Source organism: Coregonus lavaretus (genome assembly GCF_964263955.1).
Source record: "Coregonus lavaretus genome assembly, chromosome: 6".
Classification (NCBI taxonomy): Eukaryota; Metazoa; Chordata; class Actinopteri; order Salmoniformes; family Salmonidae; genus Coregonus; species Coregonus lavaretus.
The window spans coordinates 5,198,188-5,214,629 of NC_139993.1; the positions used below are offsets into that span (position 1 = coordinate 5,198,188).

General features: G+C 44.7%; 1 protein-coding gene across 1 annotated transcript; it reads right to left on the bottom strand.

Moving 5' to 3' along the window:
• Positions 1-820: 820 nt before the first annotated feature.
• On the bottom strand, positions 821-16,197 carry LOC311130936 (protein disulfide-isomerase-like). Its single transcript, XM_084163748.1, has 11 exons — positions 15,881-16,197; positions 13,757-13,963; positions 11,777-11,910; positions 11,323-11,460; positions 9,025-9,129; positions 8,641-8,766; positions 8,168-8,368; positions 7,368-7,488; positions 6,432-6,613; positions 4,673-4,789; positions 821-2,487 (listed from the first exon to the last, which is right to left on the bottom strand). The coding sequence occupies exons 1-11, from the start codon at positions 16,017-16,019 to the stop codon at positions 2,425-2,427; spliced, it is 1,533 nt and encodes a 510-aa protein (XP_084019874.1). The 5' UTR covers positions 16,020-16,197; the 3' UTR covers positions 821-2,424.
• Positions 16,198-16,442: the final 245 nt, after the last annotated feature.

A 16,442-nucleotide genomic window follows, 5' to 3' on the forward strand; every position in this document is an offset into this window, starting at 1 on the left:
CTCAACTCGCCGTGTTTGGAGGAGGAATGCTGCCTATGACCCCAAGAACACCATTCCCACCGTCAAACATGGAGGCGGTAACATTATTCTTTGGGGGTGTTTTTCTGCTAAGGGGACAGGACGGGGCCATGTACCGTGAAATTTTGGGTGAGAACCTCCTTCCCTCAGCCAGGGCATTGAAAATGGGTCGTGAATGGGTATTCCAGCATGACAATGACCCAAAACACACAGCCAAGGTAACAAAGGAGTGACTCAAGAAGAAGCACATTAAGGTCCTGGAGTGGCCTAGCCAGTCTCCAGACCTTAATCCCATAGAAAATCTGTGGAGGGAGCTGAACGTTCGTGTTGCCAAACGTCAGCCTCGAAACCTTAATGACTTGGAGAAGATCTGCAAAGAGGAGTGGGACAAAATCCCTCCTGAGATGTGTGCAAACCTGGTGGCCAACTACAAGAAACGTCTGACCTCTGTGATTGCCAACAAGGGTTTTGCCACCAAGTACTAAGTCAGGTTTTGCAGAGGGGTCAAATACTTATTTCCCTCATTAAAATGCAAATCAATTTATAACATTTTTGACATGCGTTTTTCTGGATTTTGTTGTTGTTATTCTGTCTCTCACTGTTCAAATAAACCTACCATTAAAATTATAGACTGATCATTTCTTTGTCAGTGGGCAAACGTACAAAATCAGCAGGGGATCAAATACTTTCTCCCCCTCACTGTAGGTTATCATGGTAGAAAATCCAGTTCTGATAGTCTCCCTTTTTAAAACTCCACAGTATTGCTATAGAAACAAAGTTGTGCAAGAATAAAAGCCAACAGTACATTTTTCATATTTTTATTTATTTATTTGGCCACCAGTTTTCACTTTTCCACGTCAAATTCAATGTGATGGAATGCGTTTGTTTCTAAGTCATTTCCCCCACCCCCTTGAACAGCTGCGGTTGAACGTCACAACCCTCACCCCGGTCTGCTCTACTCAACCCTCCCATCCCAGCCAAACATCACAAAATAACATTCACAACCTTGTCCCTGGACGTGAGAAAAAAAAAAGCAGACTCAATCACACGCACGCTTACACACAAATCACACGACTCCATAATCATCACCCAGGCACACAAACACCTCCATGGGGACAAGAGCGCCAGGTAGAGCCGAAGCCAGAGGGATGGGGGTAGTACAGGTACTGTAGGGCTGTGGCACTGTTCCAGGACAGAGACCGCTCTCAAGTCCCAAAACACTTCCTTTTACATAACCACCTCTGCTCCTTCAGTAACCATGTGGAATCTGACGGCATGAACACAGTAGCCTGGTCTCAGATCCGTTTGTGCTGTCTGGTCAAGACCATAGGAGTTGGCTAGACCGCCCAAACAGATCTGGGACCAGGCTATGAACAGTGCAACAAACAGAAACAGTCCCGGGCCACCACACTAATCCCAGGTCTGAGAGAGTAAGAGGGCCAACTCTGCCCCAGCTTGAACTTTAGCTTTCGCTGGGCATTACTGGTATACACAGATTATTTAAATGACAGATTTAAAAAATATATATTGAATGAAAATACAATTAAATAAAACAAGCTATTTCCAAAGTGTATTTTTTCTCTTAAAAATAAAAATGTCAGTAGCCATGCTGAAATGAGGGAAACTGAACTGAAAAACATATGATTTGTAGACTTAAAGGGAATGAAGGCAGAGAGAGAGGAACACAGTGACCCTCAAGATTGGTCTCAGCTACAGATGCATATATTGCTTTCCAGAGGCCCCTGTGCTACACAGAACAGGTTGCTTCTTTATTTGTTACTCTTTACAAAGAGACAATCGGATGGCCCCCAAGTCCCCTGAGAGATCAGTCCATACATCCCACCATATATAACACCTCTGGCCCTCAGAACACCTAGCAGAGGAACAAGAACATGAGTAGCCCCACCATCCCAAACCTAAAAACCAGCTACACCGCAAAACTAAACTGGACCATCCTCACACTGAGGCAGGGTGGGGGAAAAGTAATTTGACAGGAAATGACTGGTACAATAACCCAATTTGTGGATCCAACTGGATATGTCAAGTACAGTATCTTAATGCAGTTAACATTTTGGTTCAAATATACAAGGCAATACAACTCCATCGTTTGATTGATGAGGAACGTTGGTAATGAAAAAAGCCGTTAAGACCACGAGGTGCCGTTCTGCTCTGTTGAGTTCCCATGACAAGGGGACAGACGAGTCCATCTGGTCCAGAGGGCGGGAGAAGGGGGATAGAGGTTGGAGAGGTGGCTTCAGGAGGGGGGGCTGGTCGAGGGTCCGGACACATCTGCTGACTGACTGAGGAGTAGTTAAAGGATAAGTATTAGTGTTCACAGAACAGGGGTGGAAGTGATGGTGGTTGGTTGGTAGAAGGGGTGAGGGTTCGTCTCTCCTCCTCCGGGACTTATAACTCATCATGGTCACCACCGTCAGAATCACTGTCCTGTTCGTCCAGGTCTTCCATATCCTGGGAGGAGAAGAGAGGAGGAGAGGGTCTTTAACACCTGCCTGGAGGAAGCCTCTGAGTCTGGCCTGACTGGTCATGCAGTTCTTGGGAGTAGAAAGCTTGGAAGCTATAATGAATATTGTGGTGGGAGGATACTATGCAGCTCATCTTGTGTGGCTGTCCTGATACATGAACCATATGCTCAAATCCAAAAATGGGCTACATGACATGCTTGAAAGGTTGTTGTTGAAAAAAACGTGACCTGGCGAAACATATGTCCATCTATGGTGAAACATATGTACATATGAAAACAACCTAAGGACTAGACACATGTGGGGCACTGAGGTTTACCTCAAAGGCTCTCCCTGCACATACATCACTTTCGGCAGATCGCATTAACAAATATGGCATGGTAACCCAAACAGCATGTAATTAATAATGAATAATGTTTACATATCGTTTTACCCACTTCATATGCATATACACTATTCTAGTCAAGGCCTATGCTATTTAACTACTGCTGTACATATACTATTCTTTAGATTTGTGTATATTGTTAGATATTACAGCACTGTTGGAGCTAGGAACACCAGCATTTCTCTACACCCGCAATAACATCTGCTAAATATGTGTATGCGACCAATAAAATCTGATTTGAACATGGCTCCACATAAAAATGACTGTCTTGCAAAGAGGCCATTCCGTCATGGCTGCCGGGGGAGGGATACTGTTGACTGAGGATGTGGGGGTGAGGAAGGTGGGGTTGGGGATGTTGACTTGCACGTTCTGCACGTTCGGTTATGAGGCCTGGTCCCAAGGGATAGCCTGGTAAACAGCGGCGACAGCTGCAGGGGGCATTAGTGACAGCAGTCGGGGCATGGTCTGCAATTAGACTTCTGAGAAGGGGGTGTGGTGGGTGGGGTGTGTCTGGGGTAGTGGGACGAGGGCCTTCAACTAGTTTGAGCTGGATCTCCAGAGGGTTTTGAATGCAGGCCCTGGTCTTAGCACCCAGCTAGGTGCCAGGGAGGGAGCGAAACCCCAGCCGCATCTCAAAAAGCCACCAGGCTTTTTTTTTTTTTTTGAAACATTAGAGAGAGATTACTGGCTCTGGCCATTTGGCTTCGAAATGGGGAGAGAAAAAAACCCATAATTCCCTTGAATGAAAGAAGTCTTGGATGATGACATAAGGAACATGATACATTTTCACAAAATGTCTTACTCTGTTACACCCGGGCATTATGGGATCTCCTGGTATGAATTCTATTAGTCAGAGAATTATTACAAATTCAGGTCAGGATTTTGAGTGGGTCAAGTTTGTCATGTCCTTCATTGAGGATAGACATGGGCTGCTGATGTAATGAGCATGTCTGTCTGGCTGCCTGCTGTGCTTGAAGACAGTTCATGGAAGTCTTAGTCAGGTTGACCTACATCTCTAGATGCAAGACCCAGTTTCCTCCAGGTTGGATGGGAAAGTGGTTGAGTCAGTGAAGTGAGATGGGGAAAGGCACCAGACTTCAACACTGACAAATAAATAACACCATGTAAAGCAGACCCATTCCATTTGTTTCTGCATTGTCCTATGGCAGAGTAGGCTTCACTTGCAGGGAGGACAGATTGCATTCACAGGTAGGCATGTGGTTACCCAAATCTTCAGGAGAGGTGGTCCTGTGGGTCTATTCTGGGTGACCTACAGGATACTGAATATCCCCCCCACAAAAAAAAGCATCTAGTGCTGTAAGAGGCCTTGCTTGCACATGCACAACTCTTGGACCAGTTTCTGGGGAGAATCGTAGTTTGTATTCAATTGATCAGGTTAAACCTTCTCCAACTTTGCTGCATTCTCCTGCCCCGTCCACTAATGCATTGCTTTTACTGGATAACATTGGGTTGGCTGTAATTCAAACGCACCATTTTTTGACAGTTTGAAAGCGGCCTTGAGCAACATGCACATTTCAACGAGACATATACTCAGCATATGACTGTGTAAAAAAATAAGTCATTGGGTGAAAAAGGTGGGTGTTTACAGATCGAAACTGCAAGTAAAACGGTTGGGCTTTCAAAAGGTTGCCACGATTACGGTTTGACATCATAGCAATGCCTTGTGGTTGAAAGTTATAAGTTGCAAGTCTTGCAAACATAATTGTAGTGTCTGCTTAAGGATGAAGACTTGAAACGTTTTTCATACCAATCCCAGGTGTGTACTTACATCCAGACCCTCATCCTCCTCCCCATCTTCTCCAGCTGGTGCTCCGCCATCCTTGCCTCCGCTCTCCAGGAACTTGGTGAAGCCCTCCAGCGTCCTCTCACCATTGTAGTCGACCACCTGCATGGAAGAAAATCACATGCATTAAATGTATATAGGGATTCAAATACAAAATGGGTCATTTCCCTTTGCTTTTCCATGAGAAAGACTGACTGCATGCATTGCCAACTATCAAATGTGGCAAAATTGGAGCTATAAAACCCCATGAAAAGTCCAGTGGCCTATTTGTCAAAGATTCTACTGAAATCTTATTTAAATGTTTAATTATTAAAAATCTGCCTGTGGGGTCCCTCAACAACACGTGCTAATTTGAATCTGGAGCCAATAACCTGAGGCCTCTGGCCATCTTCAGATCTGTGCCAATGAGTGGTCAAGAGGAGATCTACAACTATTGATGGAGGAGAGAAGGCTAAAAGGTATGTTGTTTATGGCCCTTCTCCTTTATAGAACCAGTTACTATAGCGCTGCCCTTGAGATTGGTCTTGAGGACAGTCGCGGAGCTCTGCATCCAGACCCATGCAGTCTTAGCCAGTCAATACAGACCATAACGAGCCATCAGACAGAGAGGCGGAGCCTGGGGCTACTCGTGCAGCTGCCCCCTTCCATAGCCATCTCTGGCTCTGTCACATTGAGGAATGGCTCAGGGTTAACCCCAGGGCTCTTAGCGAGGGGAATACCAGCACACAGCTCCCAATTAAGGCTGCCAACCTCTTCAAGGAGGCTTTCTGTAGTTGACTGCTATGGGCTATAGTTCAGTAGGGTGGCTGGCATGCCTCTGCGGGTTGGTTGAGGGCCAGGGTGGTCTTTAAGAGCAGGTTTGCGGTTTTCATCTCGAATCTTGTTGTAGCTGGCACAGCCTCAGTCATAAAATCTTAACTACATTGCTAAACCTATTGCCTAACATTAAAACCAAAAAGCATTTACAAACTATAGCCAATTTTGACTTTGCAGCTGGCCTATCTAAGGGGAAAATGCTCAGTTCTGCCTCCAAGACAAGACTCATGACAATAAATGTCAACCTGCTCTTTAAGAGCTGGGGTGAGGGTCTCTAGAGGATCCCAAGAGGGAGAGGGCATTATCGGGCACCCATTAATGAGGGGTTGGGGGTGGTAGAAGTCGTAAACACCCCCACAACACCCCCACTCAGACGGCCATCAGGCTCGGGTTTCGTCATGTGTGAAATTATTAAGAAGTGAAAGATTTCAGTAGGGTGGATGGATGGGTATGGGTGGCCAATAGCCATGCTTTGGAGATGTTTACTGAAAGAGCCAAAGCCCAGAATGAGAGGTGCTACTAGCTGAAGGGGGTTAAATCGCTCTCGTGAGATCTTGGTTTTCAAAAGTGAGACCTGTGCTCGAATGCCGTGCAATTTATCACTGGCTATGTTGGGAAAATTAGCCAATTAAAAATATACATGTTGTCATGTTATCGCAAAAGGGGAATTAGACCTATAGACCTTGGCCATTCCAAAATGGGGTTGTATGGAGGACTTGTATAGTCATGCAATAATCTCATCACAGTCGGGTTTATAGCACGGCCCCCTCTGTCTCAACTCAAACGCCATCCCCTAGTGTGGGACAGAGGAACTGACCAGCCGAGGACCAATTCGATGAAAACGTTGTAATGATACATTTGGGAGTCAACTGCTTCAGTAACAAATGGCTGCTAACACAGACATTCCACATCTTTCCAGTAGACTTACCTTGTGCTCATCTCCTGCAGGGAAGAACTTGAGCGTGGGGAAGCTGTGTACTTTGACTGTCTCGATCTCGTTGGCTGTGGAGTCCATCTTGGCCACGATGATGTCGGCGCTGTCCTGGTACTTCTCTCCCAGTTGGGTCCAGATGGGGTCAATCTGTTTGCAGTGGCCGCACCAGGGTGCATCTACAGTGGGGAGAACAGAGGAGCAGCCAGGTATAAGTCCCATGGGCAAAAAGCAGTCATGCGTTAACAGCAGCATGCAAAAGTCATATAAGATCTTATTCATGGGTTGATAAGAACATTTTCATGTCCCATACAAGCTCATTGATTATCACCTGAATGCTTAGGCTGGTTGTTGTATTGCATGACGTTACTTTACCTTCCATTTCTATCCATGGTAGAAGTATCATGCATGGACATAAATACTCACTGATGCACAGATATGCATGGAAAATATAATGCATGGCTGTATAGGATCATTTATACAATGGAAAGTGACTGGAATGGGAGAATCTCTTGCAAGCGGCCCATTAATTCAAGCCTGTGTGCTGTAGTTGCCGAGGCTGGCAGTTGGGTGTACGACAGCTGTGCCTCCCTACAATGCCATCCTGTCCCATCCTGCCCTGGCAACCCAAACACTGGGAAACTTCAAAACACGCACGGAGCATGGCACGTGCGCCCCCAGCATTGATTAGTGTGGAGGATTGACTTAGGTCCCTATCCCAGTCTCTTGTACATCTGCTGGGGCTAGGAGAAAGACTCAGGTTTCAGACTCAGGAGATAGATTCCCACCACTCTTCTTCCCTCCACGTGGGTGGTGTAATCAAAAGAGCGCACCTCAAAATATATCAGGGCCATCGACCCCTGAAAAGGGAGCCTGTCGACTACCTGGGGCTTACATATGGTACTGGGATTGACGAGAGGGGGTAGTACTTACAAAACTCAACGAAGACGTTCTTTTTGGGGTCGAAGACTACCTCCTCAAAGTTCTTGCCGACCAGGACTTTGACGGGGTTCTTGTCCCAGTCTTCAGGTTTGTCCTGGCTCATGAGGTGGGGCTGTTGGGGGAGACACGAAGAGGAGAGATTGACGATAGATTACATGACTTTTGCAAAACTAAGAATGAGCAGAATTATGTTAGTTCCAAACTAAGCAACACTTGAATTCTGGGTCGTTACCCTGTTGAATGGTACAGAAACATGATTCCCAAGTCATGAGGCAATCTCCTATACAATGGGAATGATGCAAACCCTGCACAGTGCACATACTCCGTCACACCACTAAAATTAATATGGAGTCAAACCAATACTTACTAGTTCAAGTTCGTGATGGAGGCCCACATTTGGTTGTGTCTTCCTAAAAGTCCTAACAGCTTGCACTAAACCTTATGACATAAGAATTGACATTTGGACTACTTTCTGGTACAGCGTGTTAGCCTACATCTGCACTTTCAATCCATTGCCATTGACGCACAGCCATCGAGACATGACTGCACTGCAGTGACATAACAGTAATGGAGACTGATTCATCAATGTCTACAGTAGGGCACGCCTATTCTCACCGTCTAGGCTGGACTGTAGCCTACAGTACTGAACTTCTCAGCAGTCAGGGGCATCCCAATGATCTAGAAACACCAGTAACCCTGTAATCTGAGTAACACTATGTTCTTACACACACACACGGAGCGTGTACAATTGGAGTGTCTGTAGTCATTATTAGGCCAACACACACACACACCTTGAGTTTGCCCTCGGTGAAGAGTGTGCAGAAGGCGACGATGTTGTCGGCGGTGATGGCCTCGCTCTCGGGCCTGTACTTGGTCATCTCGTCCTCTAGAGTGATGAGGCGGATGGCGGGACACTCCTCCTTCTTCAGCCCAAAGAACTCCAGGATGCGCTGGTTGTCGTCCACCTCGCTGTCGATGAAGATGAACAGGATCTGGGAAGGAGAGGAAGATTAAATACGAGGGTCAAGTATCTAGCTTTTAGTCTAGGTAGGTATGTGAAGTACAATCCAGTACAGTCTGTGGTACATACCGAGACGCAGAACTGCACGTGCAGTACATTACTTTCAAGGCACTGGGTGAAAAATAGCTGCCTTTCTCACAATAAATAGATCAGGAAAAACAAGCACACTGCCTTTCCTGGAGATAGGGTACAATGAATGAAGGTCGTCACTTTGAATCTGTTCAGACAGTCTGGTCCACCCACCTTGCCCTTGAATCCCTCGGCTGCTTTCTTGAACTCGGCCATTTTGTCGTTGAAGTCTGAGGCAGCCTTGGGCACGAACATGAGGATGTGAGACTTGATTTCTCCTCCGAAGATCTTGGGGGCGGTCTGCAGAGCAAACAAAATGTTATGAAGCGTGAATGTCATACACGGGGAACAAAGCTCAGCTTAAAGTTGTGGTAAAGGCACTGAAGGGCCTTGTGATAGCCGTCATAGGGCCTTGGTGGGGATGAGGCTATCGATAGATTCTGTAGCTTTGTGTGACAACAGAAAAAAGTGTATTTTCTGAGTGATCGAGTGTGTGTGTGTGAGAGGATATTTGAGACAGCGCATCTGAGTATCAGCGGAACAAAGTACGGCCATTACCTGCTCGGTGAACTCGATGACCAGGGGCAGCTGGTTGGCCTTGATGAAGGCCAGCAGGTCAGCCTTGCTCAGCTCTCCGTCAAAGGTGTTACGACCCTCATCGAACTGTGGAGGAGAAAACAGATGGAAACATTAGTTGGAAGCAAAACCCATTAATACACCACCAACTTTCCAGTTTAGTCCCATTTTATTATATTCTGCCTGTGAACTCCCCACAACCCAAACATAGATTTACCAAAACAAGCTCATTTAAATCCCTTTGGTAACCCAAGCCGAAGAAAGCACCGGTAGGCTAAATGGGGTTTTATTGAGTGTGAAGAATAGCTATACAGTGCCGGGCAGCTCTTCCTGGTACACAAAGGGAAAGTGGGGAGACCACAGGAGTTACGGACATTGACCAAAGCAGTGAAACTCAAGCCTCTGAGTGTTAAACAAGTAAAGGGAGGGCAGGGTGACAGCTGTCTATTGAAACAGTCAGAGCTTTGGGACTTTTCTAAACTGTGGGCATTGGGCCATGAGTGTGTGTGTGTGTGTGTGTGTGTGTCAGGGTTGGATTACACACACAGTAAGCAGACAATAGTGGGGTAGTATGACGACTGATGAGCGGGGGGGGCTGCCCGGGCGATAAGATGGAGGAATCCCATCTATGTCTCATTAGAGGTGGAGGGTTATGCCTTTAAAATGACGGCCAGAAATCTATTGAATTGCGACATGTAAATGCCTGTCGATGAGCTGTGTCCTCCCTGACCACTAAATGGGCAATGATTTAAAAAAGTAGGATAAAAAAATTCTAAACAGATTGAGAGAGATGGAGACAGGTTGACTGACAAGTATGATCTGGTCTAGTCTTGTCCAGCGATGAAAATAAAAAAGGTTTCTGGGTGGCAACTGTTTTTAAAATGTCCCATTGGAATCTTACTTCTGCTGAATAGGAGCCAAATCCTAACTTGAGATCTAACCCACATAGACATCAGTGCATTATTTCTGAAGTTTGAGATTCAGCCCTATGCCTCATAGTGGAAGACTTTCAGACCATGTTTACAACTACTCAACCCAAACCCCCACTGGCAGCTGGCTTCTTTCCTTGTTGACCACTGATGACTTATCAGGTGAAAGGAAGAATGTATTTGACATAACATCTGATATCTATGGAAAGGCAGGAATGTGGCCATGACAAGTTGCATAACATCTAATGGAATGTCCATGTGGACTGTGACCCAGTTCAGCCCAAGTCAGTTTACGCTTAGCTGACAAGATGTGGCTTGGCTTTGAAATATAATATATAAATGTAAGTCGCTCTGGATAAATGACTAAAAATAAATACAAAATAATAATAATATGGATATCCAATTACCATATCTGCTCCTTTCAAGAATTATTGTCATTTGAGGGAGGGGAGAGGGTAAGACCATTACATGTTGGAGCTGAATTTAATGACCAGTTGGCCTTCCCTGTCAAATCTGAATGAAGAGGAATCCCTCATCTTGCCATTACCGGGGAAATGCTGGTTGAAATTAATGAATTCCTCATAGACAGTCTACACTTGAGTATGAAGGAAGAATATCAGGAGGGCTTAATCAAAGAAGATAGCATGCCCCTTCTTTTGAACTGTTAAGAGCTGCACTGTACTTTAGAGATAGCTTGTCACCTGTACTTGTTCTTCATTCACAGACACCAGCCAATGAGACTAGCAGGGAAACCCCATGACCTAATAAAGCGGATGCCACTAACCCATCAGTGATCATCTAGGCATGTCTAGCTCGATGATCTCATCCTCTTCAAAAGGCAGAATGCAGCAATGAGCCCAAAAGCAGGCAGAACGAGAGTCAGACGCATTCCCAGAGCAGAACCTCAGAGGTCTACAGGCTAATATTAGCAGGCCAAGACCGGATACTGCTGTAGATATGGGGTCGTCGGATTCCAATACCTAGCTGACATCAGGCTGTGTGGGTCGTAAAAGAATCAAGCCTGTCTGCAGCTACCCTCCAGATTGATGTTAAGTGATGGTATGGGTTACGCTCGTGATAATCAAATCTGATGACCAGGTCATTCATAATGTGTTTATCATCCAGTTAAATTTAAATAACTGGTAAAACCTGCCAATAATCACTACTAGACAGCAAAGTAGAGACTGCAAAACCGTAAGGATTCACTGCTAAGATATAGCTTCCAGGCAGCAAGCAGTCTACAGAGTCCGATGGATCGAAGGGTTACACCATGATCAGGGTAGTAATTTTGAAAGAGATGAAAACGTTTGGGGTGATTTAGTCATACTGAATCAAAGTATTTACGCCGTACCTTCTTGAAGAGGACGACTCCATCCTTGGACACCTCGAACTTGGAGAAGATGGCGTCGTTGGAGGTGATGCCGAATGGAACATCATCGACGGCCTCGGCAGCCTTCAGGAAAGCCTTCGCTCCCTCAGACTCCGCATCCTGGAGGACAAAGAGACGCTTAGCTTAGATGCCGTCATACATGAACCGTAAAACTCATTCATGTAGGAAATTAATGATTAAAACATGCCCATCTATGCCTTGATAATTCATTTAAACTGTGAGAGAATTATTTTATGTATTCTTACTGAAAATTAGCCAAAACTATTGATCAGTACTGAAAAAGTGTCAAACAACTAGCGGTCTAGTGGGAAATAGGGCTTAGTAGGCACTAAACTTTCCTTCAAAGAATCACTACAGATCGGCCTTGTAGTATCACAGTGACCTCGCGCAGCTAGGTCAGAGGTCATCGTCTCACCTTGAAGAAGCCGATGACCGCTACCTCGTTGTCGGCGATCATGGACTCTGCCTGGGCGACCTCCCCCAGGGTGGTGGCGGACGGTCCGGTGCGCTTCTTCAGCCAGTTGACGATGTCATCAGCCTGTCTGCCAGCTGCAGGAAGGGAACAACAGTTCTAGTAAGTCACTGGCCGCATTCAAACATTAATAATGTATGAGATTGATTCCCTACTTCCTTTGTTTGTTGTACTGTATTCACTGAGCAGACAAGGTTGGCCATGGTAAACAATACAACAGAATGGCAACCCTGCCTTCGTGTCTTCTAATCATGTACAGATCAGAGATTATGGCAAGGGCGGACGCAAGGATGCATTTTGAAGTATTGGACAGGGCCCGGGTCACATGACCAGGGCTGGCTGAAGAGACACTAACGGTACGGCCCACCACAGACAGATCAAACAATGCTTCAGGGTGAACAGGCGGAAAAGCAAATTTACTCTGCCACGACTGTGGTGTACTTGAGTAAGCACAGCTACAAGTACTGCTGCCATTATTCTACTTGAATGGTCGTTATGAGGGACAAAGGACAGTGAAAGACCTCTCATTTAATAAAGTATTTCTTATCTTATTTGGTCACACCAGCCTTGTTACTGCCAGACTAAGGAAAAAGGTAGCTACATTGCACCGTGATTTGTTTGCCCCAACAGAGAAGACTTAAGCTCTCTAAGAAACAACGTGTCCCAATTAAGTGGATTGACTCATGATTAACCTGCATGTTATTACGAAATGAGCCAGTGACGCAACAACGGAGCAACACCACTGAGCAACGCTGTAGCCAGGCCAGACAGACAGCTGGAGAAGGGATCCTGCTGCCTGTGGCCTTGTCAGTGCACCACTTTTAGCCCAGAGTGGGCAAGTGCTGGAAGTTAGGGCTGTCCCACACACACCCCCTTAAAAAAAAAAAAAAAACACAGCCAGCCCCAGTCAGTCACAGTGAGCAAACGTGAGGAACTGCACATTGCCCGGTTGGGGGGATGGGAGGGGGAGAGAGAGAGAACATGGAGAGAATGTGTGGAGGAGGGAGGGGCCCCTTCATTTAGTCACAGTTATATGGGGCGGAGTGAATGGGTCATTGGCTGATAGGAGTCACAGTAATTACTTAGTGTCTGAGCCATCCTTCAGAAAATAATTATCTGATCACACAGAATCTTTGCCTGATGATCATAACCGGACTACACAAGACGGCTTATCACTTTGTTGGTAATAGTTCTCCCAGTCACTGAGGTACTTAGGCATTGAGTAATTAGGTTGTTTTAGATTTAGTCATTGACATCATCACAAGAATAGCATAATTTGGAAGTTGACAATCTTATTTGATATAATTGGTTATTTGAAAATCTGAAGAAATTCAGGGTAGAGCCTTGTCCAATTGACTTGAGAAAGTGAAAGAATAGGCTACATTTGTAACGGCTATCCAAGTACACAGAAATAGCCCAGTTCTGCCTATGGAGTCGGTCCATGGCCATGTCAAGCGCAGTATATGCTGTAACTAGGGCTGTGACGATTATGGAATTTTAGGTAACGATTAATTGTCATGCAAATTGACAATTTGTCATAATTTTTGTAAATAGAAAATTGAGCTTGTAGGACAATGCATCATAAGGAAATGAGTTACAACATACCTAATGAATACACAGGTTTGGTGACAACCCCACCCAGTCTAAAAAACAAATGGTTTTGACAGCTTGGAACTTATCATCCCGCCGGTGACACTCTGCTCATAAAACTATTAAACTTTACCCAATTAATGTAAAAATTAACTGCTATTTTGTAAACTACATCTACTTAAATATAAAAGTTGAATCCCCCTTCTCCTGAAATTAACGGGGTACGACGATTCTGATTAGTACTTTCTTTAGTTCACAGTTATTGACCATAATTGTCAGTTATACAATTATTGTGCCAGCACTAGCTATAACATACATCATCCCACTACTCACCAGAGTACTCTTTGGGCGACTCCTTGTCTCCCCCCTTGAAGAACTTGATGGTAGGGTACCCCCGGACACCGTACTCCTGGGCCAGGTCTGCCTCCTCGGTTGCGTCCACCTTGGCCAGGCGGATCTCTGAGCCCTCTGCCTTCAGCATGCTGGCAGCTTTGGCATACTCCGGGACCAGGGCCTTGCAGTGGCCACACCATGGGGCATCTGAAACAAGGACATCATAGAAATAGAATTAGACCACATTGCTTCAGAGTTTAGATATTATCACTGATGGGTGAAGACGCAAATACAGTAGTGGCTCTGTTGATATACTACATTAACATGTGATTTGCAGATTTCCAGATAACTGAGCAAAGCACATTACTTACAGTAGGCTATTTAGAGGGTGTGGAAAAATCTCATCTGGCAAGTTAGTTTTCAATGAGCTCACTGAAAAGACTAGCCTTGGGCAATAACTAATATAGTGAAAATGTTGCCTGAGAAAGGAGGTGGATTTCTAATCTGACTTCTTATGGTGGACTTGTACAGGTTCTGAATGCATGAACTCAAAAAAAAAAAAAACATGAAAGTTTGAACAAACTTAACCCATTGATTGTCTGTGATTGTGTGATTAATGTGCCTTGAGATGTCAAGATATCACCATAAACTTGACAAGTCTATTAAGCTTGGTTGTAAATTCAAAGTCCAAAGGATATTTCCTCAAAATATAAAACAGTCCTACAGCAATTCCTTTCTAACTAAATATTATGTTTATCATTCTTTCAAAACATGAATAAAATGAGTTGGTGCGTTTTCACTGCAATGTTTCTTGGTTTCAGTGGAGAACACACCCAATTCCAGCCAGGAGAGTTAAACAAAAGTTGAACAGATGATTTAACTTTATAAGTACACGTCAACCTAGCATCTCATCCAACCCCACAGGTCCCGCCCGTACGTGAGATACGTGGGCAAACAGTATTTAGCCCTCCCCCCACGGTGTTCATTGGAAAGTCCGAGTCGTGGAGTTCTCTGATTGGACTGCAGGCTTGTCAGATAAAAGTGCAGAATACCTCAAATAGATTGACAGTTGTAGCCAGACCTGTGTTGCAAAACCACTGCAGCAACTTATGTGAATTTCAGTAAACTTACATAAAAACAGCTCCTAACTGAAACCGGGGTAGAAAGTGTTCATGATCCGGAAACGATATCTAGTAATCGAAACTCAAGTGGTGAATTAATCAAAACCATACACGTCACTGTTGCAACTAATGGAGTCTGCCTGATGTATGCACACGACTGAATGATGTGATCACTCAAGAAGAGATGCTTTGCTAGCACTGTTGCACATAGCTTGAGTATTCTAAATCGTGCATGAAGTATTGTCTCGAGGGTACACAGAAGCACAAGCCATCCCTTGTAAGCTAAACAAACAAGAATACGTTTTAGTCACGTTTATCAACTTCTAGATCTATGCAGCCACCAAGCCTGGTAAAGAAACAGACACTTGCACCAACAAGTGGTCACAGATACATTTGACTGTCATTTAGATGCTTACTTATCAGTCATGAGACGTCTAGATAACTAGATATGCAGCACTGAATGCTCAATTTTACTGTGCCAGGTAACGTTATACTACCAGCTAGATAGCTAGTTAAAAGCAACAAAGTCCTGTACTAGTAAGGTTCATCCAAATGTGTTGCAATAACTAGCTACCTAGTTAACGTTAGTTACTGTTAGCAAGCTAGCTGGGATGGGCATTGGCTTAGATTCCTTCAAAAAATATATAACGTTACTACTTGTAATACAATGCCAATCAATGGCCAATGTGTGTAATCAACGGGAAATGTATGACACAGGCCTAGCTAGCAAGCGACCAGTTTGAATAACTAACGTTTGCCAAGCAAAACGATAGTAGCTAAGTTAACGTTAGGCACACTTAACGTTAGCTATCAAGCAAGCTAGCTAGCTGACGTTGGCCATTCCACATACCTTTTGCAGTAGCTGAAGTGAAGTTGATAACACTGCCGCAAGCGAACTCAGCTAGCATGCTAGTTTAGCTGCGTGAACAAATTAGCAGGAAAGCTAACAAGTTAGGTTGTTGTCTAAGGCTTTATATGACCAGATAGCGGGTAGATTACTTACAGAATTCAACAAGGATGTTTGGGTGAGCTTTCAAAGCCTCCTCGAAATTACTTTTCTTCAGCACCAGAACATCATCTTCTTCGCCGATCTCTGCCCGGCTTGCCACGGCCAGTGTGCAGAGTAGGAAAAACTTAAACATAGTTGCTGTCGACTGCGTTTTCTAACAGAAAATGTGTTCGTAGCTACAAGTGAATGCGCTACCGACTGAAAGTGGTGTATATGTCGTTTATCTTCTTACAGTTAGAACTGTAGCTTGTATTTTGTGTCTACCGCTACTAACGTCGTGGCATTACGCGCAGGAACCAGAAGGGTCAGCCGTAGTGCGCAGGCGCATTTATTAGCTTGAAAGCTGCTCGTGTTGAATTGTGACTGGACCACAGCTGAAGGTACCTGGAAGTGAATCCAATTTGTCAATGGATGTGTATTGAAATCGATTGAAATACTTTGCAGTCGCATTCTTTCTGATATTTGAGAATTGTTGACACAAATAACTAAAATGACTTAGAATGAAGGCAGAGGTTTTATGCAGAAAAGGTGATGAAACAATATAATATTCAGGGAG